This window comes from Megalobrama amblycephala, linkage group LG21 (genome assembly GCF_018812025.1).
Source record: "Megalobrama amblycephala isolate DHTTF-2021 linkage group LG21, ASM1881202v1, whole genome shotgun sequence".
Lineage (NCBI taxonomy): Eukaryota > Metazoa > Chordata > Actinopteri > Cypriniformes > Xenocyprididae > Megalobrama > Megalobrama amblycephala.
The window spans coordinates 28,762,408-28,785,370 of record NC_063064.1 but is presented as its reverse complement, the minus strand read 5'-3'; the positions used below and the strand labels follow the sequence as shown (position 1 = coordinate 28,785,370).

Below are 22,963 nucleotides of genomic sequence, written 5' to 3'. Positions count from 1 at the left end.
CGAGAAGAAACAACACATTGCAAAAATATATCCCAGACGGTCTGACTAGACTACATTAATTTTTTTTACTAGTCAAATGCTGTGAAATTTTATTTTTTTAGCAAAACTTTAAAATATTTTTTTTTTTTTTTTTTAAACATACCTTAAAAAAATGTTTATTGAACTTTTACAATATTAACAGGATACAGATACAGGAGAATCGTGAAAAATATTTTCCCACCTCACCCCACCCCCCAGAGAGAAAATAAATACATAAATAATAATTAAAAAATAGAATAATAATAACAAAAAAAAAATTAAAAACATAATAAAAAATTAAAAAATAATAATAAAAGTGTAATTAAACAAATTTATATATATATATATATATATATATATATATATATATATATATATATATATATATATAAACACTCAATACATATTGTAATACCAAGAATGTCAAGCATAATGTCACGAGTATAGAATATATGCTGAAGCATAAAAGTTTAGACATTTCGGCCATTCATCAAGTGTATGCACATACATTCACAAATAAAACCTTACAGCTATAAAGTATATACATATACATACCTAAGTATCCACACATATAATCACACACTCAAACGTACCATTTTTGATAAGAGTTTAAAGATCCCAGGTGACCTGTGATTACTCTATTTTTGTGAAATTGAACATTTAGTAATATTTTAACTTTAAAAAAATCATGTATAAAATAGTATGTATAGTATATATAGTATAAAGTATAAAAATAGATCAATAATACTGCATCTTAAAGGCTATTCATAAGAGAATGTACACACTGAATGACAGAATTGCTGATCTGTTAAGTAGTAAATTATGTTTGATAATGACTGCAAATTACTGTAAAGTGTTAACCAGCTGTTTTTCTCCTAATAAAGAAAAGCAAATTAAATGTAAACAGAAAAAAGACCACTTAGATTACTGTACACATTTGTCATACCAACTCACGCAGTTTATGTATTGTGTATACACACTTTATAATCTGAGTTCAAAATGCCTAAATTGTCAGTCAAATCTGCGCCTAGACTCATATTCACACAGTTGCCCTAAATATCTCCGCTCTTACACAGGCTTCACACAGTCCTGGAGCTCCACCCCTTTCCAGAGACTTTAGGAGAGTCTCCAAAACCGAGTTCTACCTCACAGGCCTACAGTCTCCAAGATGTGGACCTCACTGTTCCTGATCTCAGTCCTCTCCACTGTACTTTTCCCCTTGTGTGACACTCAAATCAATGGAATATTTGAGCCATACGATCTGCTTTTTGACAACGCGGTGGAGGCGTATTATAAGCAGGACTGGCTGGCTGTGATCCTGAACATGGAAAGAGCTTTGCGGAATAAAGGAGCGCTGCGTAAAATCCAGACGCACTGCCGCTTATCCTGCGCGAATCACACCGCTTTCGGGGATTCTTTCCCAGGTTTGGGTGTCCCGATCCCAGGAACCGGGCCTGTGGAGGATTTAGCGTTTTTCCAGAGGATTCTCAAACGGGCTGATTGTGTGAATGCATGTGAAAGCGAGAAACTGGGACCACCGACACTTTATAAAGTTAGTGAGAACATAGAGCTGGAGTTCAAGAAGAGGACGCCTTACAATTATCTGCAAGTGGCTTACTTTAAGGTAAAAAAAAAGAGGCCAGCATGAATGAAATGCATGGAAAACTTTTTATAAAAATGCAAAGGCATTTAAAAATAACGGGAATGGGGGAAATCTGTGCATCTTATTAGACGAGCTTTTTGTAAACAAAACTAGGCCATCGAGTTATGTAGCAGATCAAATCAGTGCATAAATGTGCATCAGATGTGCATAACTGTGTACGAAGCGCAGATAGCATTGAATGGTTAAATGTTTGAGAAGCTCATCCACGTTTTCCCAACCCCCTCAAACTCATCACTGTGCCACGTCTTTAGGTGGAGCTTTGCAGCAGCTCAAGCTTCCAGAACTTCTGTGAGAGGCTCTAAAATACTACTGCCTTTTGAAGCTATGGTTTTTAATGAGATCTACAGTCTGGCCCATGAGCCTCAGACCACTGGGCCTAATGAGAATGCAAAGTTTTTTGCATTTAAAATCACGCTTTCCAAGTTATACATTAGATACAAAATTGTTCCTGACTATAGCTAAGCATAAGCCATATTTAGCTAAGCACAAATATATTCAGCTAAGCACAAAAATTAAAATGCATAGTTTTTGCATTAAAAAGATACATTGATCACCATAATTAGAGTGAGCTGTTGAACTGAAAAGAAAATTGTCATTAAAGTAGTGCTGCTGTCCTTAAAGCTTAAAGCAATCTCTCAAATTCATGACTTACAGTTCAACATATACATTTTTAATATTTTTTTGTGTCTCATGCTTAGCCATATTCTAGGAACAATTTTGTCTCTAAAGTATAACTTGGAAAGTGTGAGTGTTTTCTATCCAGTATCTGAATATTTTTTTTTTTTTTTTGTTCTCTTCTTCTTAGTTTTTTCTATGTTTTTTGTTTCTCTTTGTACTTACAGATAAACAAGCTTGACAAGGCAGTGGCAGCAGCAAATACATTTTTCATAGCAAACCCTGAACATGCCGAGATGAAACAGAATTTAGAGTACTACAGGATGATGGCTGGGGTGCATGAGACTGATTTCAAGGACCTGGAGGAGAGACCGCACATGGTACGAGGAATGTTTATTAATCTGAATATATCTGGATGGATGGATAGGTGGATGGATGAATAGCTAGGTGGATGGATGGATGAATAGGTAGGTGGATGGATGAATAAATGGATGAATAGCTAGGTGGATGGATGGATGAACAGGTAGGTGGATGGATGAATAGGTAGGTGGATGATAGTTGGATGTGTGGATAAATGGATGAATAGGTAGGGGGGTGGATGGATGGATTGATGTATTGGTGGATGGATGGATGAATAGGTAGGGGGATGGGTGGATGGATGGATGAATAGGTAGATGGATGGATGATGGATTGATGAATGGATGGATGAATAGGTGGATGGATGAATAGATAGATGGATGGATGGATGAATAGATGGATTGATGGAATGATGAATAGGTGGATGGATGGGTGGATGAATGGATGATGGATGGATGGATGGATGGATGGATGGATGGATGGATATATGAATGGATGAATAGGTAGATGGATGATGGATGAATAGGTAGATGGATGGATGATGGATAGATGAATGGATGAATAGGTGGATGGATGGATGGATGGATGGATGGATGAATAGGTAGATGGATGGATTGATGGATGGATGAATAGGTAGATGGATGGATGATGGATAGATGAATGGATGAATAGGTAGATGGATGGATGGATGAATAGGTAGATGGATGGATGATGGATAGATGAATGGATGAATAGGTGGATGGATGGATGGATGGATGGATGAATAGGTAGATGGATGGATTGATGGATGGATGAATAGGTAGATGGATTAACTTGACTTGACTTGACTTGACTTTTATTATTCGTCACGTACATGGTTATATGGAACATATGACCAGCAGTGAAATGTAAAACAGGTCCGCTCCACAGGCAATGCAAATATTAAGAGTACAAACAAGAAAATTATACAAAAGAATATGAAAAACCAAATAAAAATGATGAACTTATAAATAAATTATACAAGACAATATACTATAGACTAATAAATATTATTGTAACGAAGTTCGTCAATACGGGAAGAAGGAGGCGGGAACCGGCGAACATTCAACAAAACTTTAATTAGAAATAAACAAAGAACAAAACGAAAGTAATGCCGGCAGACCCTCGCGGACGTCTGCCGGCCACACAAACATAATAAAACATAACATAAAGTCCAGGCCTGGTCCTCTCTCGTCCTTCACTGTAGTCGCTCCTCCTTTTATGCTCCCGGAGCTCCTCCGTGAGGGACTCAAGGCCGGTGCGCCTCCCAGGTGAAGCTCATTAACACTCGCGCCACCGGCCTCGCGCCGTTCCCTCACGGCTCTCGCCCGCCCTGGTCGCCACATACCCCCATCGCCCCTCGCAGGCCGGGGGGTACTCCCGAGACTGCGCTCTACTCCCCCCCGGGGCCTGTCTCGGCGGCCGCAGCACCTGGGGGTAAGGACAGACGAGACGAGAGAAAGGAGACGGAAGCAAGGGGAGCGACAGGACGAGAGAGGGGAGAGAGGAAAAAAGAGAAAAAAAAAATTCTTGGTCCGGTTCCCCGACACACTGCCGTTCGGTCCTCAGCCAGCCGGGAGGCTCTTCCTCGCGGTGCCATGCGGTGGCACTGGACGCTCGGTGGACGGCCCGATCCTCGACCGCCTCCTGGCGGCCGGCGATGGCTCCTCCGGACTGAGGGCAGCCGGCAGCGAGTCCCCCGTTCCCTGCTCCTCCCCTTTATGGCGGACGGCAGCAGGCTCCGGCCCACGGCAAACGGCGGCGACTCCTCCGCTCCCTCTTGGACGGCAGCCACCCCACCTCGTCCCAGGGGCACAGCCTCGAGCTCTCCGTCCCACCTGTCACTAGGCTCCAGCACCACCGCCTCGGGCAGCCTCTCGCGGTCTACACACACTCGCGCGCTGCCCGAACTCCGCAGCACCGCGATCCCCCTCAGCAGCGAGGGCTCTTCGACAGCATGTCCCTCCTTCCTCCCGGGTTTCGGCACCAATGTAACGAAGTTCGTCAATACGGGAAGAAGGAGGCGGGAACCGGCGAACATTCAACAAAACTTTAATTAGAAATAAACAAAGAACAAAACGAAAGTAATGCCGGCAGACCCTCGCGGACGTCTGCCGGCCACACAAACATAATAAAACATAACATAAAGTCCAGGCCTGGTCCTCTCTCGTCCTTCACTGTAGTCGCTCCTCCTTTTATGCTCCCGGAGCTCCTCCGTGAGGAACTCAAGGCCGGTGCGCCTCCCAGGTGAAGCTCATTAACACTCGCGCCACTGGCCTCGCGCCGTTCCCTCACGGCTCTCGCCCGCCCTGGTCGCCACAATTATCAAAAGCAAAATGTACAAAGAAATATAATGTGCAACAAATTGTGCAGAGTTTATACTTGACAGCATCACAATCATATACAAGTTAAAAACGGTGTGCTTGAATTTAGAAATCTGATGGCCTGGGGAAAAAAGCTCCTCCTAAATCTTTCAGTTTTTGCCATCAAGCTACGAAAGCGCTTACCAGATGGCAACAAAATGAAAAGAAAGTTGCCAGGGTGTTTTGTGTCCTTAAAAATTTTAACAGCTCTACTTTTACAGCGTTTAAGATAGATGTCCTCCAAAGAGGGAAAAGCAGAGCCTGAAATGCGCTCAGCTAAGCGCACAACTCTATGCAGGGCTTTACAATCTTGACTAGAACTGTTCCCATACCACACTGAAATACCCTGAGTCAATACACTTTCGATGGCCCCTACATAGAAAGTTTTCTGAATCGCTGGTGAGACTCTGAATTTCCTCAGCTGTCGCAGATGGTACAGTCTTTGTCTGGCTTTCTTAACCTGAGTTTGAATGTGGGTAGTCCAAGTCAGATCCTCGGAGATGTTTACACCAAGGTACTTGAAACTACTCACCCTCTCCACAGGGGTCCCATTAATCATAAGAGGAGTGTAAGGCTGCTGATATCTCTTCCTAAAGTCCACAATTAGCTCTTTAGTTTTACGCACATTCATAGAGAGACAATTGTCCTGGCACCATGATGTAAGTTTCTCTACCTCATCCAAATAAGCAGCTTCACTATTATTGGAAATAAGGCCCAAGATCACAGTGTCATCAGCAAATTTAATAATAGATGTAGAGCTATGGGAAGACACACAATCATGCGTGTAGAGAGAATAGAGCAAGGGACTCAGGACACAGCCCTGTGGAGCTCCCACGTTCAGTGTGATGGAGTTAGAGGTATACTGACCGACCTTTACCACTTGAGGTCTGCCAGTGAGGAAATCAAGAATCCAGTTGCATAGTGAGGAGTTCAGGCCAAGGTTCATAAGTTTAAAAACTAGCTTAGTGGGAACAATAGTATTAAAAGCAGAACTATAGTCAACAAACAGCAGCCTTACATAATTCCCCTTACTGCTGTCAATATGCTCAAGGGAAGAGTGCAAGATGTGAGAGATGGCATCATCAGTGGATCTATTTGAGCGATAAGCGAATTGAAGAGGATCCAGAGTGTCAGGAATGGAAGAACAGATATTGCTCTTTATAAGTTTCTCAAAGACCTTCATGACTATTGACGTGAGGGCAACCGGACGATAGTCATTCAGACACGAAGGGTTATTATTCTTGGGCACAGGAATAATAACTGATTTTTTAAAAACAGTGGGAACTACTGAGGTAGCAAGGGACTCATTAAAAATAGATGTAAACAAACCAGCGAGCTGGTCAGCACAGGTCCTTAGAACACGGCCAAGAATCCCATCGGGACCTGCTGCTTTCCTGACATTCACTCGCTTTAGGGCCCTCCGAACCTCATCCTCAGACACGGTGACCACATAGTTATCGCCGCTCTGACTGCCGCTCCCTGACACGCAGATTGGCAGACTCGCGTTGTCACGGTTGCATTCAAAACGGCCATAAAAAGAATTTAACTCGTCAGCCAGCGACGGTTCTGCTCTCACAGCTACAGAGGATTTGTTTCCAAAGGCACAGATAGTTCTTAGTCCTTGCCACATACGTCGGGAGTCATTTAGCTGAAAATGTGACTCTATGCGTTCCTTGTATCGGTGTTTGGCGGCTCTTACTGCCCGTCGGAGAGCATAGCACGCTGTTTTGTACTCACTCATGTTCCCCGACTCGAGCCCGGCGTTAAATGCAGCAGTACGTTTGTTTACTGCAACACGGATAGTTCTGTCCATCCACGGTTTCTGATTTGAAAAAGTCCTTACAACTATAGTGTCCGTAGCTTGTTCAGTTAGCATGTTTACAAAACTTAATGCAACATCCGTGAACTCACTGACATCAGAGGAACTCGATCGAAACATGTCCCAGTCTACATCGTCAAGCGCCGACTGTAGCATAGCTTCTGAATCGGCGGTCCAGCGCGTTACCGCCCTCTGCACCGGGGGTTCCTGAACAAGCCTTTGTTTATATTCCGGTGTGAGAAAAATGGCAGCATGGTCCGATTTGCCAAAAGCTGGTGATAAGCGAGCTTTATAGGCATTCTTAAGTTGAGAGTAACAATGATCAAGTGTATTCGGTCCTCTAGTTGGACAGGATACATATTGGTATAGGTTCGGCATAACCTGCCTGAGGTTGGCCCTGTTAAAATCACCCGCGATGACAACAGCAGCATCAGGATGTTTATTAATGTAGCCGCTGAGCACATCGTGGAGTTTAAACAAGGCCAAGCCAGTATCTGCTTGTGGTGGGATATAAACAACAGTAGCAATAATTGATGAGAACTCCCGGGGCAGGTAGAATGGACGGCAAATGATAGATAGATGTTCCAAATGAGGCGAACAGGAGCGCGACAGAATAGAAATATTCCTGGGATCACACCATTTCTTGTTAATCATAAAGCACACTCCTCCGCCTTTAGATTTACCGGCCTCAGCTGTTCTGTCCATCCGTACAACAGAAAAGTTATCAGTTGGCGTAACAACGGTATCCGGGACAGAGGGCGTAAGCCAGGTTTCAGACAAAAAAAAGATGTTGCAGTCCCTTATGTCCCGTTGGAAACTTATCCTGGCTCTAAGATCGTCCATCTTATTCACCAGAGATTGGACATTAGCGAGCAAAATGCTCGGCAGAGGAGGACTGTGATGGATGATGGATAGATGAATGGATGAATAGGTAGATGGATGGATGGATGAATAGGTAGATGGATGGATGATGATAGATGGATGGATGAATAGGTAGATGGATGGATTGATTGATGGATGGATGAATAGGTAGATGGATGGATGATGGATGGATGAATAGGTAGATGGATGGATGGATGAATAGGTAGATGGATGGATGATGATAGATGGATGGATGAATAGGTAGATGGATGGATGGATGAATAGGTAGATGGATGGATGATGGATAGATGGATGGATGAATAGGTAGATGGATGGATGGATGAATAAATAGATGGATGGATGGATGGATGGATTGATGGATGAATAGGTAGATGGATGGATGGATGAATAAATAGATGGATGGATGATGGATAGATGAATGGATGAATAGGTAGATGGATGGATGGATGAATAAATAGATGGATGGATGGATGGATGGATGGATGGATAGATGGATGGATGAATAGGTAGATGGATGGATAGATGAATAAATAGATGGATGGATGGATGGATAGATGGATGGATGAATAGGTAGATGGATGGATGGATTGATGAATGGATGAATAGGTAGATGGATGGATGTATAATAGTTTATAATGTTGTAAGTATAATTGAGTATAATTGACTGTCACTGTAATTGTTTTCAGGCTGAATTTTTAGAAGGCAAGATACATTACAGTTCAGAAGATTTTGCCCCAGCCATCGAGCACTTTGAGGCCGCTGTAGAAGAATACTTCACCGCTTATGAAGAATGCCGAGTTCTCTGCGAGGGAGCGTTTGATTACGACGGGTACAACTACATGGAGTACAGCGCCGACCTCTTCCAATCTATGACAGGCATGTGGAATTCTGATGCTTCTGATTTTGAGTTCACAACACCCGATAGTGCTTGTTTCTCTTGGAGAAGATTCTCTTTGATTTAATAATTGATGTAATTTTGAAAAGTCATGGTGTTTGAGTCTTATTTGAGTTTTCTTTTCCTTGTATGTATTTCTGTTACACTAAATGTTTCATAAATATGGATTTTTGAAGTATTCATGTATATATTTGCTTTGATCACAGATCATTACCTTCACGTTTTGAGCTGCAAACAGAACTGTGCCGTGGAGCTGGCATCCACCGCTGGAAGAGAGAAGCCTTTTGAAGATTTCCTCCCCTCGCACTTTAACTATCTTCAGTTCTCATATTATAACAGTATGATACACTCTTATTCAGCATAATCATATTCATTACCAGATTTGAGTGCTGTTATTGTTAACTAAATACAAAACTATTAAAAATGGGGCATGCTTTACATAAAGCCTTTATGTATAATGCATTATAAAGGTATTCATAATGTACATTATAATGCATTATAGCTTTTCATAAACAATTGTAACCATATTTTCAGATTCCTTGTTACATCTGAAATTGATTGTTTGTTTACTTTCTAAAGATGTGTTCAATTGATAGATAAGTATTATAATGGATTATACCTGTGGTTACATTATTCATGAGACCATACAATGCATTATAAGGCATTACAAGTCATATTTAAAGGGATAGTTCACGCCAAAATGAAAATTCGGTCATCATTTACTCACCCTCAAGCTGTTCCAAACCTGTATGAACTTCTTTCTTCTGTTGAACACAAAAGAAGATATTATGAAAAATGTCAGTAACCAAACAGTTGATGGACCCCATTGACTTCCATAGTATTTTTACATACATTTGGAACAACCTGAGGGTGAGTAAATCATGACAGAATTTTCATTTTTGGGTGACCTATCCCTTCAAGGCATTAAAAATAATTTTATAATTATTTATAAAGGCTTTAATTTTTGGTGTTACCAAAAATTGGTTTCAGCAACTGAAATAAATCTAAATATAAAAATCAGGAAAAAAAAATACTAAAACTGAAATAAAAATGAATTAAAGCTATATAGAAATATAATTTTTTTTTTTTTACAAAAAAATAATATGACAAAAGCACAACAAAAGTCCTAACACACTAAAATTTAAAATTAAAAAATTAAAAGATAATTCAAAATATTTTATAAATACTATATAATAGCTTATAACTATGCAACACTATGTAATAGTTTAATAAATACTATATAATAGTTCCAAATATTTTATAAATACTATATAATAGCTTATAACTATGCAATACTATGTAATAGTTTAATAAATACTATATAATAGTTTATAAAAAACATAATAATAACAGATTTAGCATAAATATTGATGTTTTTAGAAGACATATTTAAGTACGCCAAAGTTTGCATGGCAGTTAGATGCACTGGGGTAAATGCATCATGTGTTATTTGTGTTTGGGTTCATTTTAAAGCTTTCTCTCCTAGGTGAGAAATACGAGCAGGCCATTGAGTGTGCTAAAACATACCTGCTCTTCCACCCTGAGGATGCGGTCATGGCTCAGAACCTGGCGTACTACTCCGCCGTGCTGGGAGATGAAAAAGCTGCCAACATTACAGCCAGAGAGGTACCGTCTGCACATGGCAATGATGCACAAGCATCGACAGCACATTTATTTATCATGTCAGTTAATAAAAACATCAGGTACCACCTAATTTTAGTGTCATTGTTACATGTAGTTACTATAGTAATAAATATAAATTATGCATAATTACATGCAACTAAACCAAACCAAACGCTATTCCTATTCCTTACTAAAAGAAACCTTAAAATAAGGTGTAACCAACATCATTTTAAATTCATTTTCAATGGAAATATGGTGCACACTTCCAGTGCAGACATTTGAACAAAACATCATCGTGTTATTTTTCTTATTGCAGGTTGTTAAGCAGCATATTAAGAAGTCTCTGCTGGAAAAAGAGCTCCTTTACTTCGGCTATGAGATGTTTGGTAAAACTTTTGTTGATCCAGTAAGTGTTCATATGCGCACAGTGCTGTACTTTTCATATTTATTTGTGTTCAGTTACAAATGGTGATAAAATCTTGATCTCATTCCATCTCAGGACACATGGACTCCTGAGGATGTCATGCCAAAGAAACTACGAGACAAACAAAAGTAAGTATATCTCTGAAATGTTGTTACTAATAGCTGTTTGAATGTATTTTAAAATGTAATTTATTCCTGTGATCTAAAGCTGAATTTTCAGCATCATTACTCCAGTCTTCAGTGTCACATGATCCTTCAGAAATCATTCTAATATGCTGATTTGATGCTCAAGAAACATTTCTTATTATTATCAATGTTGAAAACAGTTGTGCTGCTTAATATTTTTGTGGAAACCATTAAACATTTTATTTAAGATTCTGTGATGAATAGAAAGTTCTAAATAAAATGTATTTGAAACAAAAGTAAGTATATCTTTATTGTTGCATGAAAGTTCAGTCACACTTTAATTTAGGCTCCAATTCTCACTATTAACTAACTATTAACTATGACTTTTTCCTCAATAAACTGCTTATTAACAGTTAGTAAGGTAGTTGTTTATTAAGGGTTTTAGAGGATTAGGTGGTTGAATATAGTCATGCAGAATAAGGCATTAATATCTGCTTTATAAGTACTAATAAACAGCCAATATCCTAGTAATATGCATTTAATTGTAAGAATTAGACCCTAAAATAAAGTGTTACCGAAAGTTCAACTGACCTGACGTCGGTTTCCTCTCGTGCTCGCAGGGCGGATAGAGAAACAGCCGCGAGGATTACTGAGGAGATTGGTAACCTGATGAAAGAGATCGAGACACTTGTGGAAGAGAAGTCTAAAGAAACATCAGACCTTGGCATTTTGATAAAAGACGGTAAGATGTAGGGATAAACAAGTCACATGACCAAATCCTCCAATTTTATGTGTACATCTTAATTCAGTGATTCAAAACTGGTGCTATTTCAGAAATCAAACCAGCACCTGCTCCGGAAACTGGCAACAAACTCCCGTTTGATGACATCAGGGTAACCATGACATCCACGGCCCTGAACGGTTCACAGCGAGTCGTCCTGGATGGCGTCATCACGTCTGATGAGTGTCAGGAACTTCATCGCCTCTCCGCTGTATGTTTCCACTTCTCTTGTGATTTCCCAAAAGAGTGAACAAAGAAGTCTTGTTTGTTTACTGCAATCGGCCAAATATTTCACAATTTTATATTGCTTATATCAAATCTCACAGGCAGCAGCTCTTCAGGATGGTTTTAAAGCAGCACCCTCCCCTCATTCAGCAAGTGAGATGTTTCAGGACATCACAGTTCTCAAAGCTCTGCAGGTGAGACATACTTTACTACAGAGTTTAAAAACAATCTTGAATTCAGTCAATTTATATGAAACTAATATTTGCAATGTGTTCTAATCAGTGTGATAAAGCAGCATGCAACACATCAGTTGTTTAGTTTCTGTTTTTGTTGGGCTTGATTCAAAGGTTTGGGGTTGGTAAAAGTGTTTTATGCTCACCAAGTCTGCATTTATTTGATCAAAAATACAGTAAAAACAGGAATATTGTGAAATATTATTATAATTAAAAATAGCTGCTTTTTATTTGAATATATTTTAAAATGTAATTTATTTCTGTGATGCAAAGCTGAATTTTCAGCAACATTACTCCAGTCTTCAGTGTCACATGATCCTTCAGAAATCATTCTAATATGATGATTTGCTGCTCAAGAAACATGCTGCTTAATATTTTTGTGAAAACTGTAAAACATTTTCTACAGGATTCTTTGATGAATAGAAAGCTCAATAGAACAGCATTTATATGAAATAGAAATCTTTTGTAACATTACATATTATAACTGTAACTTTTAATAAATTTGATGCATCATTGCTGAATAAAGTATTAATTTCTTAAAAAAAGCGTACTGACCGCAAAATTTTAAATGTTAGTGTGTTTTAAAACAATCAAACATCTAAAAAAATTAGCTTGAGGTACAGGGCTTATTTAGATTATGCAAACCCTGTATTAATAGTAAAAATATGATACTCTGTCCTTTCTTTCAAGTATGTTGTATTTTAATTAATCAGTCAAATGTTTTGTTTTGTTTTTTTGTCTCATACCTTGGCCAGGAGGATCTAGTTCCCTTGAAGAGTGCTCATTTGTTTTTCAATCTCAATGAGAAGGTCCATAAAGTTCTGGAAACTAACTTTGGTCTGGAATCACCCCTTTATTTCTCCAGCTCAGACCTGGTTTGCCGATCCACCATTGGTAAACTGACATTTTAAGAAAGATATACAGTATTTTTGCATCTTGAACACCTAGTTCTCAAGCAAGCACATGTTGGTCTCTCTTTCTATCCAGAGAAACAGGAAGACCGGGCAGACTGTCTGCTCATCTCCGAGCTCAACGAGTGTATCAGAGAGCCGTCAGCATTCAGCGAACAAGGCTACAGGTTTGCCGCTTGAGGAACCAGTAAAGCATTATGGTTATTTAGTTTATAGCGTTCTCATTAATACATTCTGTTTTGCTTTGTAGTGCCATTTTGTACCTCAATGATGACTTCGAAGGGGGAGATTTTATCTTCACCGAGCCGGACGCCAAAACCGTCTCTGTAAGATTTCTAGATGTTTTGCATCATTTTCATTCAAACTAGTGAGCTGTGAATAGGGGAGGGACTAACTAACTAACTAACTAACTAAAAGAAGTGACACTACTAACATATCTATATTTTTATAGTAGCGTGGTACTAATGATACTGCTAATAAAAATACTAGTGTAACTAAAACCAAGATTTAATCAAACACTCTATCCTGGAATATCCTTTTCCTCTAAAATAGCATTGGGAAGTCTAATTCATTTTATTTTAGCGAAACAGTTTGAATCAATTCAAAAAAGTTGTTCATTTAGTGTTTTTTGTGTCTTTTTTTGTAGCTAAATAAATTCAATTAAATTAAAATACTGCTGTTTATCACTGTGTTTTTGATTCCTTTACAAAAAGTTTATCACTTTAAATTATTAGTATTATGAATATATTGTAGCTTAGTGAGTCATTTTAGACTTGGTCAACATCTATGTGGCAGCATGCTCTACTAAATGTCTATAAACAGCTATTATTTCACTCTACCATCTCTTCAGGCAGTGGTGAAGCCTCAGTGTGGTAGAGTTGTGGGATTCAGAGCCGGACAGGAGAACCTTCATGGAGTCACCGCAGTAACTAAAGGTCAGAGGTGTGCTCTAGTGCTTCGGTTCACTCTGGATCCTCATCACAATGAGAAGGCGAGTAGAACTTTCAGTGCACTTTTGCGAATGGTAAAATAAAGCCTTTTTTAAGCCTTTTTTTAAGCCTTGTCTGTGAAACCGGGGGCCAAAGTTATGTTATGCAGTAGTATTTGACATTATTTCTGAATGTAATAATAAAATGCGACTTATCTGTGTATTTTTCCTCACAAATGCAATTAAATCACCATGATTTTACCAAGACGTGTTCCTGGATCAACATCTTTTGTTGATCCTGGAAAAACATTCCTGTCCAAAACATAGGTCACCTGATTTTGCCAAGTAAGACATGTTCCTGGATCAACATATTTTGTTGATCCTGGAACAACATTCCTATCCGAAAATTTAGTCCTAACCTTTTCCCAACCCCTAAACCTAACCCTACCCATAACTTATTTCTAATATTAGAGGGAAATGATAGATGAATAACACTGATGTGGAAGCACCTAACCCTGGTTGTAAGCCTAAACTTGACAAAAACAGTAAACTTGTCCCTCAAATCTGATTGGTTGATTGGAATGTTATTCCAGGATCAACAAATATGTTGATCCAGGAACATGTTGTACTTAGTGAAATCACGTTCACCCCAAAACGTAGTCCTAAACCTATCCCTACCCCTAAACCTAACCCTACCCACAACTTATCCTTGAAATCAGAGGGAAATGATAGGTGGATAAGAATGGTGTAGAAGCCCCTAACTCTTGCTATAAGCCTAAACTTGACATAAACTTTAAACCTCAAATCTCCCTCAAATCTTATTGGTTGATTGGAATGATCAACATCCTTGTTGATCCAGGAACATGTTCTACTTGGTGAAATAATATTTACCATGCAATTGTGCCCCGCTGTCACTTATATTCTGGAAAATTTGGTACATAAATACAAAAACAGTGTTCTTTACTCTTAAGTCATAATTGTTAACCTTGCATTTTGTTGGGTCCACAGGAGCGTTTACTGGCTGAAGAACTTCTGAAAAAGCTTTCTGGTCCAGTTGAAGCTGACGTCCAGAAAACAGTAACGGACAGTGAAGAGAAACCCTCTGAACCTGATGGAACAAGTCCTGCTAAAACAACAGAAAAAGACACAGTAAAGACAAGCACGTCTGCAGAACAACCCAGCAAAGCTACTGAGGGCAACAAAACTGATGGCAAGAAAAGTGAAAAACCAAAGGCCAAAGCATCAAAAAAGACGACCAAAACAGAAACCCAAACAAAAGCTAAAGCAGACAAAACAAAAACCATAACAACAGAAAAAAAGAAATCAAAAACAGCCAACAAGACAAAACCTGTAAAGTCAGATGAAAAAGAGAAACCACCTGGCAAGAAAACAGGCAAAGCAACTGTTAAAAACACTGCAAATGACAAGAAAACAAAGTCAAAGACCACAGAACCTAAAGACTCTACAGCTGAAAAACACAATGAGTTATGAGCCTCTCTCTTTTATTCTTAGTTTTTTAATCAGAGATGGAGCAGTGCTGATGGTTGGGTACATTTTTCTAAAACACTTTAAAATCAAAGACATATCACAGGAGTGCAGACTTGTGGGTGACAATCAAGTTAAGTGTTTTATTTTCTGTTTTGCCTGAATTGTAATTAAATCTAACCTTGCCTCAGGAACCGAAATACAGTAGTAACGTTTCATACTCATTGAAAAAGTATGGCAGCTTACATTTACATTTGCCACTTTGCATTCCCATAATAATTCCTGAATAAAAGCAAAATGTTTTTTTTTTTTATTATTATAACAGGGCAAAACATTTTTAATGAGTGGTGCTTGAGTGTGCAAAACTCACAGGCACTAAGATGTTGTGGGATTTTAACATGGTGTAGCTAATGCCATTGTTGTTCTAGGCACAAGTAAAAATATTCCCTGAAAATGGCTGTTTTCTTCTTTAATGTAATTACATGCAATTTTTTTCACCTGTTTTATCATCTGCCAAGCAAAACACTTCTCTCTTCAACAAGCCACACAATTTCAGATATTACTCAGCCATAAATTCAGTTTTCTTCATATGATATTAAAGTGATTTTTAACAAACACGAGTTCATGAATATGATGCACTGATGTAACACTGCACTAGGTGGCAGCATTGAGCTGAGGGACAATGTGTTTTCTGTAATGTCTCTCCAAGTACATTGTTCCCTCAATAACACAAGCTTTTTGTACTTGTTTTGGGAATTTTTATATAAAACAGTAATTCTGAAATGGCACAATTTCTATTTCACAATGGTTATTCCTTCACTTTTTCCTCTATTTGTAGTATTTGTTCCTCTGTATGCCTGGTCCACCCAAAGCAATTTTCTGGACAAGTGCATTGACAATTATATTCAAAGCTGTCTTTAGGACACCTACAATTACACCTTAACAAAGAGTCTCCTCTTCCATCTTGACAAAGTCATTTACTGCAGCAAATAGATTAGAATGAAGCATCTGTGTCCTTTTATTGACTGATGGAAGAAGGGGGAAAAAAAGTTAAGAAGGATGTTATTGCGCCACATGGATTTTGCATGTGAATAGATCCAGACATCCAGACTATCATGAAGCAAAGAAAAACGACTACTCTCCCATTCAGATAATCAGGTAATGACTTAACTGCATAATTATCAGACATCATTAGACAATCTATACATCAAAAAGATTTTTTTATATCTAAAAAACTCTAAATTAATAATATTAATACTATAATATTGATACCTGTTGAAGAAGAATCACCAAGATCACAAAAAGCTAGCAATAAGGCATTTCCATATGAATCGGGTGTTTCGCTCATGGTCTATGTGAAATCTTGAGTTAGCTTTGAGGTCATGTCTTCAGTTTTAAGATTTAGGTTTCAGTATTTTAAAACTTACAGCCTTTCTCTTCTAGGAAATCAAATAAAGATATTGATGATCTTGACTCACATCCATTTTTTTGTGAAATAAAAAGCTCTCTAGAATGAGGATGTCCTTCCACCTAAATTATTAATAGCTATTAGCAATAGCAAGTATCAAATCATGGTTCATAGCTAAACAAAAGGCGACTAAATCTTTCTAGGATATTGCGTACTTGTTTTTATGCTCATATTTAGCATACAGTACTTAGCATTTCCATGCTAACCAACCAAAATTCAAGTTTTGTGGTGAGGAAATAGCTAGCAAACCAAACCCCAGTGTTTTGGTCGTTTACTCATAATCTTTTGAAGAAATGATAAGCTTTTACATCATGTTCTTGCAGGTCACCAGTCATTTGCATCAGGCTAAAAAAAGATGGTTGGCTGGTTTTAACTGGACTTGTCATATATTGCTGGTTTTGACCACTTCTTTAGCTAATCAAGCTGGGAGACCAGCTTGACCAACCTGCTAAAAACAGCTGAACACCAGCTTGGCCAGGCTGGGAGATCAGCTTGAGCAGCTTACATCCAGTTTAAACCAACATAGGCTGGTTTTAGCTGTTTTTTTAACAAGTTTTTATATAACGCACAAAGTTTTACAGAATAAGTGCAACCATTTCAATTCATTCTAATGTGGTTTGCTCTTACATATTAGGCCACAGCTTGCAAAGAGGCATTGAATAGCCCACCTGGAGCATACTGGCAGTTGAATAGTGGAGGTGAATGTGAAAGGTGACCTGTGGCAGCTGCAATGAGACCCCTCATGTTCCTTTACCTCCCCTTGTTAGCGGTACAAACAGTTCCTCTTGTGTACCTCCCACTGCTGAGGAGTGGGCAGAACTAGCCATGAGCAGAATGCCAGGAACTGATGGGGGACAATGACTCTTACAGTGAAAATTTTACTCGAAGGGCCGTTACACTGGGCACAAAGAATATTTAAGCACAGCATCAATTACCCCTTGAGTTTTTTATATTCTATCATTAACCAAGGGTGTTCTAGAGCCAAATAATAAACAAAAAAACAAGGTCCAATTTCACTTTAGATGTCCGTAACACCAATAATATTAGTGTTAGAGTAAGTTTTATGGAAGAAGACTACATATTGTTGTGTATTTCACTTAGCAGCTCTCCAATGGAACATATTTACCTGGTTTCTAGATGGTCTGAAGTGATTTGGGATGCCACTGAGGACCTTTATCAAGGTTACTGCAGGAAAAACATGGTCAAGATGGGTTTCGCAACATGGTTTGTTGCTGGTCAAAAATGGTCTTTTGCTCTGCCACTGACCAACTAAATCAGTTTGGACAAGCTATAAACAAGCTACCGCGTCTAAAACTGAAATAAATATATAGAGAGACACTGCATTACCCCCTGCACATAAAGATCTTGTTGGTAGTCTTGTGTAATACCATTTGTTGGCAGCGACTGAAGACACAATGGGAAGCCACCCTGAAATTGGCAAAAAGCCATTAGCAATGACCACACACTCTCTACTTCATACATTCATGTTTTGAATCATGTTTGATTTTACATACCTTACGAGTTTACAGTATTGTGATTGCTGGGCGTTCAGATGCTTGGTGCAGACCTTTACTGTTACCACACATCCATTGTCTTTTGTTTGAGCTGATGAGATGTAAAACAAATGCAAAATAATTCAGAGTTCCATGTTAATGGCTTTGGAAGCACTTTCTGTAGTCTTGCCTCTTTTCTTTTGTCATTTACACACCCCACACGTGTCCATCTGACCTTTACATGAGGACATTGACTTTGTGTGCATAAGGGCTGGGGTCAATTAGCAATGTTGTCGGTCAGTTCAAACTGTGACGCATGTCAATTTACACTAAAATGCATAACTTATGTAGAGACTTGCATGAAGAAACAGAATTTGTTTGCATTCTGACATGTTTGATGGCGGCCAGAGTGCATTTACAGTCCTTTTCTCGGGCGTGTGTCTTCGCTGTATGCCGTCTTTGTGTGGGGCTGCCCGCCGTGTCATACAAACCCTGGCAGACACAGACCACATTGTCTGCTTCAGGGATTGTGGTGTATGTGACTAGCTATTGTTCGGACAGAATAGAAAAGCAAAGCCTTAACACTGTGACTGGCATACAATACAGTACTACATGGATTTACGCCTTTTCACTCAGAAGTAATCTGTGGTGCGTACTAAGCGGTATGAAACTTCTTCTGTTGTGTTCATATACAAGCTCTTTTGTTTTACTCCATTATGAGACGTTTATAACGGCAATCGCCCCTGAGCCTTACGGGACACAGAGGGACGAATTCACTAAACAACCTGTGTTTTATTCACTAAAAGGGATGTGCAGAACAACATATTTTTAGCATTAATTAGTCGTTGGGTTGCCTGACCGATCAGTCGTGTAAATTGGTCTTTAGGAATCCCTGTATATTAAGGCTGGTACGATTGGACAACTTTCAGGAAACCTTCAATGGATCAAGTGTAGCAAAAAAAAAAAGGTGATTATTTTTAACACGATAGTCTTAAAAGAATTATTTTCTTGCATAAAAAATGCTGGGTTGTTTCAACCCAAACTTTGGGTCAAATATGGACAAACCCAGCCATTGAGTTATATTTTTTGATTACATTTAACCCAGCTGTTGGGTTTGTCCACATATCAGTTTGCTAATTAAAGCACCACAGCTAAATAATGAAAACTGAAAAAATATATAAGAAAAACTTTCCCTATTTGATAACCACCTTCAGTAAATCTTACCCAGGCACTAAATGAACAGAAATAGCACTCCATTATTAGTGTTTAAATTAAATATTTAAATTTATATGCATTCTTATTAATGATTGCGCCTTACACAAAGTAAGTGCTATTCGCCAAGCACAATTAACAATGAGGAACTGCTACACTCATATTATGTTAAGCACATATGATGTGTTTTTGCAGCTACCGGATTTGCATAATTATATAGTGAATCAAATGCAAACAGCACATGCAAATAAACAACGATATCAGCGGTCGCAATTCATTTAGAGTTATTTCTCCCCAGATTCAGTGAAATCACAGGAACCCTCTGTCAATATGACTAGTTCAATGTTGGCATCTTACATTTTTACAGTAAGGTGAGCTATAGGGCATTGCAGTCTAAACCAGGTCTCATAATACAGTAATCTGCTGACAATTGCTTCTTCCAGTAAAGAGAGGAGTAAAAGTGAAAGAAACACAACCAATTCTGAGAAGTCAGAAAAGAAGTGTCAGTTGAGGCTAAATAGGCAATGTTTCTCTCGTTTTCTCTTCACAGAAGAAACGTTAGCTGAAAGTGAGGAGGTTGAAAGTATCCATTAGTGGTTGTTTCCGTGGAGATAGACTCAGCACGTCTCTCCCAGGGCAGGATTTAGCCGGACGCAGCAGGACGCGTCCTGACGAAATTAATTCCAACTCTACGGCTTGAAAAGGTGGCCGGGAAAAGAAAAACAGCAGACTTAACGAGATCTGACATGGAATCAGATCAGAACCAAAGTTTCCATGAAGCTAGAGCAACAGGACAAAAGTTAGACATGAATTGGAAGAACTTTTCATTATAATCACATCACTTTCCTAATATATCTACAAATAGCTTTAATCAGTTACAATGCAGTGACTCTAAACACACTGGGAAGCTTTAAAGGGTTAGTTCACCCAAAAATGACAATTCTGTCATCATTTACTCACCCTCAAATTGTTCCAAACCTGTATGAGTTTCTTTCTTCTGCTGAACATAAAAGAAGATATTTTGAAGAATGTCTATAACCAGTTTATGGTGCCCATTGACTTCCATAGTATTTTTAGATGCAATTTGAAAATATGAATTGATGAACCACAATCAAAGCTGTTGGCTATTATTGGCATCAGTTAAATTAATTGAAAAATGAATATGAATATGAATGTTCAATACAGATGGGATATTATAAATCTATATTGCTAAGCGTGTTTTTGTTTTTTCATTTTATAAAGTACATTCACACTAATGTTTTAGTCTAGAGTTTGTAGAAAAAGTGAAACCATTATAATATACTTTAAAAAGACTGATAACAGTACTATTCAATAATTACTATTCAAACAGTGCCAACAATTTTGTAAAATTGATAATATTGGCCAAAACTATGGAAGCCCAAAGAGTTCTGGCAGTATATGTGATCACCACCTAATTTTTTTGTGATATTTACATAAAGCTGTTTTCTCGCAATCTTGAGAGAAAAAACTATGCCATTATTTCTCACAAACCATGTAATTGGAAAGTAAATTCACTCCTCCATGATGCATAGCTTTTGTGATCTTAGGACCAAGAAAAAACAATAGAAAAGACGAAATAAACAATCTTATGTCAACAACTTAAGTCAGGATGGAGAACACAACTTTTGCTATGTAATAACCACAAGAAAATTAAGTCAAGATCATGACAAAACAAGTAAAAAAAAAAATGATAATGCATGGCCTACAGGGCTTCTGTAGTTAACAATAGCTGAAAGACTGGCAAAGCCGATAGCTGAAATAGGGCTGAAACTTTTGGCTAAACCTTTGACAGTTCACATTCTCTAAAATCATAAATCCATATAAACGTATTCTCATATTTTTAACCAATCTTGACCAAATCTTGTCAAAATGGAGACAGAGAGTGGCATTGTTGGTATATTTTGATGGATGCCTGAATGATGACTTCAGTGGTCTCTGCAATGAACTGTCGTCTTATTTCCCCTAAGACTTGGATCATTCCGGTGCCGGGCTGGGACAGGCTCCAAGTCAGTGCGATTGTGCTTGGGGGAACCATGAAGCTCATCCTTACTGGCTGGAGGAGGGAATGACTTTGAACGGTAGGAGATGCAGGTCTATAAGAAGAAGCTACCTGTGATAAGAGAAGACTGTCATTGAGATTGCCTTTGGAAACAGTGGCTCCCCAGCCTGTGAGCAAATTACACACTGCACATCACATTACCAGCATTTCAATATGAATGTCAGTATTCATGTATGGCAATAATCAACTGTGGGTGACTTTTCCCTTGCCATGGTTGTTTTTCCCGTGTTTTGATGAGAATGTAATAACGTGACAGTCTATAATTTAATGATGCAGTCCATTTACTAAGTCCATCTGCCTGTGATAGCAGTAGGTGCTGCGCTGGCTGTGGTAGATTTAGCATTTATAAGTCGGGTGTTCACACAGAATGAAATGCAGTGAGCTAAATGAATGCAGGTCACACAGAACGCTTTTTTGCTTTTCAAAACACAAGGCGCAGTGCAATGAAGCAGGTGAGATGAGAATCATGCAGGTGCCCTTGTTTGGAAACAAGCTGGAAATCAATTTTCAGGTAATTTAGGTAAAGCAAAAACTTACCACTTCAGTCAAAATACCTTAAAATTTCCATGAAGGATGCCATTAGCAATTTCTTGTGAGCCGTCCATGTTGGATGAAGATCTGTCAAATAAAGTTGTTGGACTGTCATGGATACAACAGGTCACAGCAAGGTGTAGTATCACTTGTTTTGTGTTAGAGACAGAAATAAAGGAGTAATGAAATTCTATCACTGCATTCACTCGCAAACACCCTTCTGAAACCTAAACCGACAAATCGAACACCCTATGGTCTTGTGGACTTAGTGGACACATGCACACAGCAGCCATTTTAACTCCACAAGATATATTTGGGAAAGGGCCTAAGAATCTGCATGATAAGCAGATTTCATGCAAGGGCAATAAAGTTCCCCAAGCAAATTTCACTCATGTTCGAATTCGCCGCACTGACCAACAGAAAGCTGTTTGGTTTGACTTCTGTGTGAGCAGTGTGCTTCATACATCTCTACGCTATTGACCTTTATTACAGGTTGCTAAATGTGATGCACCTTTAGGCATTGGACTTGGACAGTATTCTGGTTTTCTCTGGGCGGCAGAACTCTTTGAGGTCACTAAAGACCTGAGGGCCGCGGCATAATGGTGGATTAGCCCAACACATTCCCCTTCTAATCCCCCATTTTCAAACCCCTTCGTCCAACTCAGCTGCTCTGCCCCAGGGCTTGGCCCCCTTGAAGGGCATGTTGACGTTGGCTACTCTCGCTCTCTTCAGCCCAGGTGAAAACTCTCGAGCACAACTTTCTATAGGCACCTCTCCAGCCTGATGTTTTTCTGTCGGTCAGGTGGAAGAGGCA

The 22,963-nt window shown here is 38.9% G+C and overlaps 1 protein-coding gene and 1 long non-coding RNA gene across 2 annotated transcripts; one reads left to right on the top strand and one right to left on the bottom strand.

The window, feature by feature from the left end:
• Positions 1-846: 846 nt before the first annotated feature.
• Positions 847-15,518, top strand: p3h1 (prolyl 3-hydroxylase 1). The gene is made up of 15 exons (XM_048171883.1): positions 847-1,642; positions 2,524-2,676; positions 8,422-8,611; positions 8,837-8,968; positions 10,117-10,256; positions 10,570-10,659; positions 10,753-10,805; positions 11,423-11,544; positions 11,637-11,794; positions 11,910-12,002; positions 12,797-12,935; positions 13,029-13,119; positions 13,203-13,278; positions 13,803-13,943; positions 14,889-15,518. The coding sequence occupies exons 1-15, from the start codon at positions 1,187-1,189 to the stop codon at positions 15,369-15,371; spliced, it is 2,517 nt and encodes an 838-aa protein (XP_048027840.1). The 5' UTR covers positions 847-1,186; the 3' UTR covers positions 15,372-15,518.
• LOC125256155 lies at positions 8,643-14,995 on the bottom strand. Its single transcript, XR_007182066.1, has 7 exons — positions 14,866-14,995; positions 12,788-12,940; positions 11,908-11,996; positions 11,652-11,810; positions 11,394-11,468; positions 10,158-10,263; positions 8,643-8,896 (listed from the first exon to the last, which is right to left on the bottom strand). It is a non-coding gene; the product is annotated as an uncharacterized LOC125256155 (long non-coding RNA).
• Positions 15,519-22,963: the final 7,445 nt, after the last annotated feature.

Bases quoted from the DNA above. Each gene is read 5' to 3' on its own strand.
- p3h1 (XM_048171883.1), top strand. From the start codon at position 1,187: ATGTGGACCTCACTGTTCCTGATCTCAGTCCTCTCCACTGTACTTTTC. The intron at 10,257-10,569 runs GTACCGTCTGCA...TTCTTATTGCAG, and splicing joins CCAACATTACAGCCAGAGAG to GTTGTTAAGCAGCATATTAA. The intron at 11,795-11,909 runs GTATGTTTCCAC...CAAATCTCACAG, and splicing joins AACTTCATCGCCTCTCCGCT to GCAGCAGCTCTTCAGGATGG.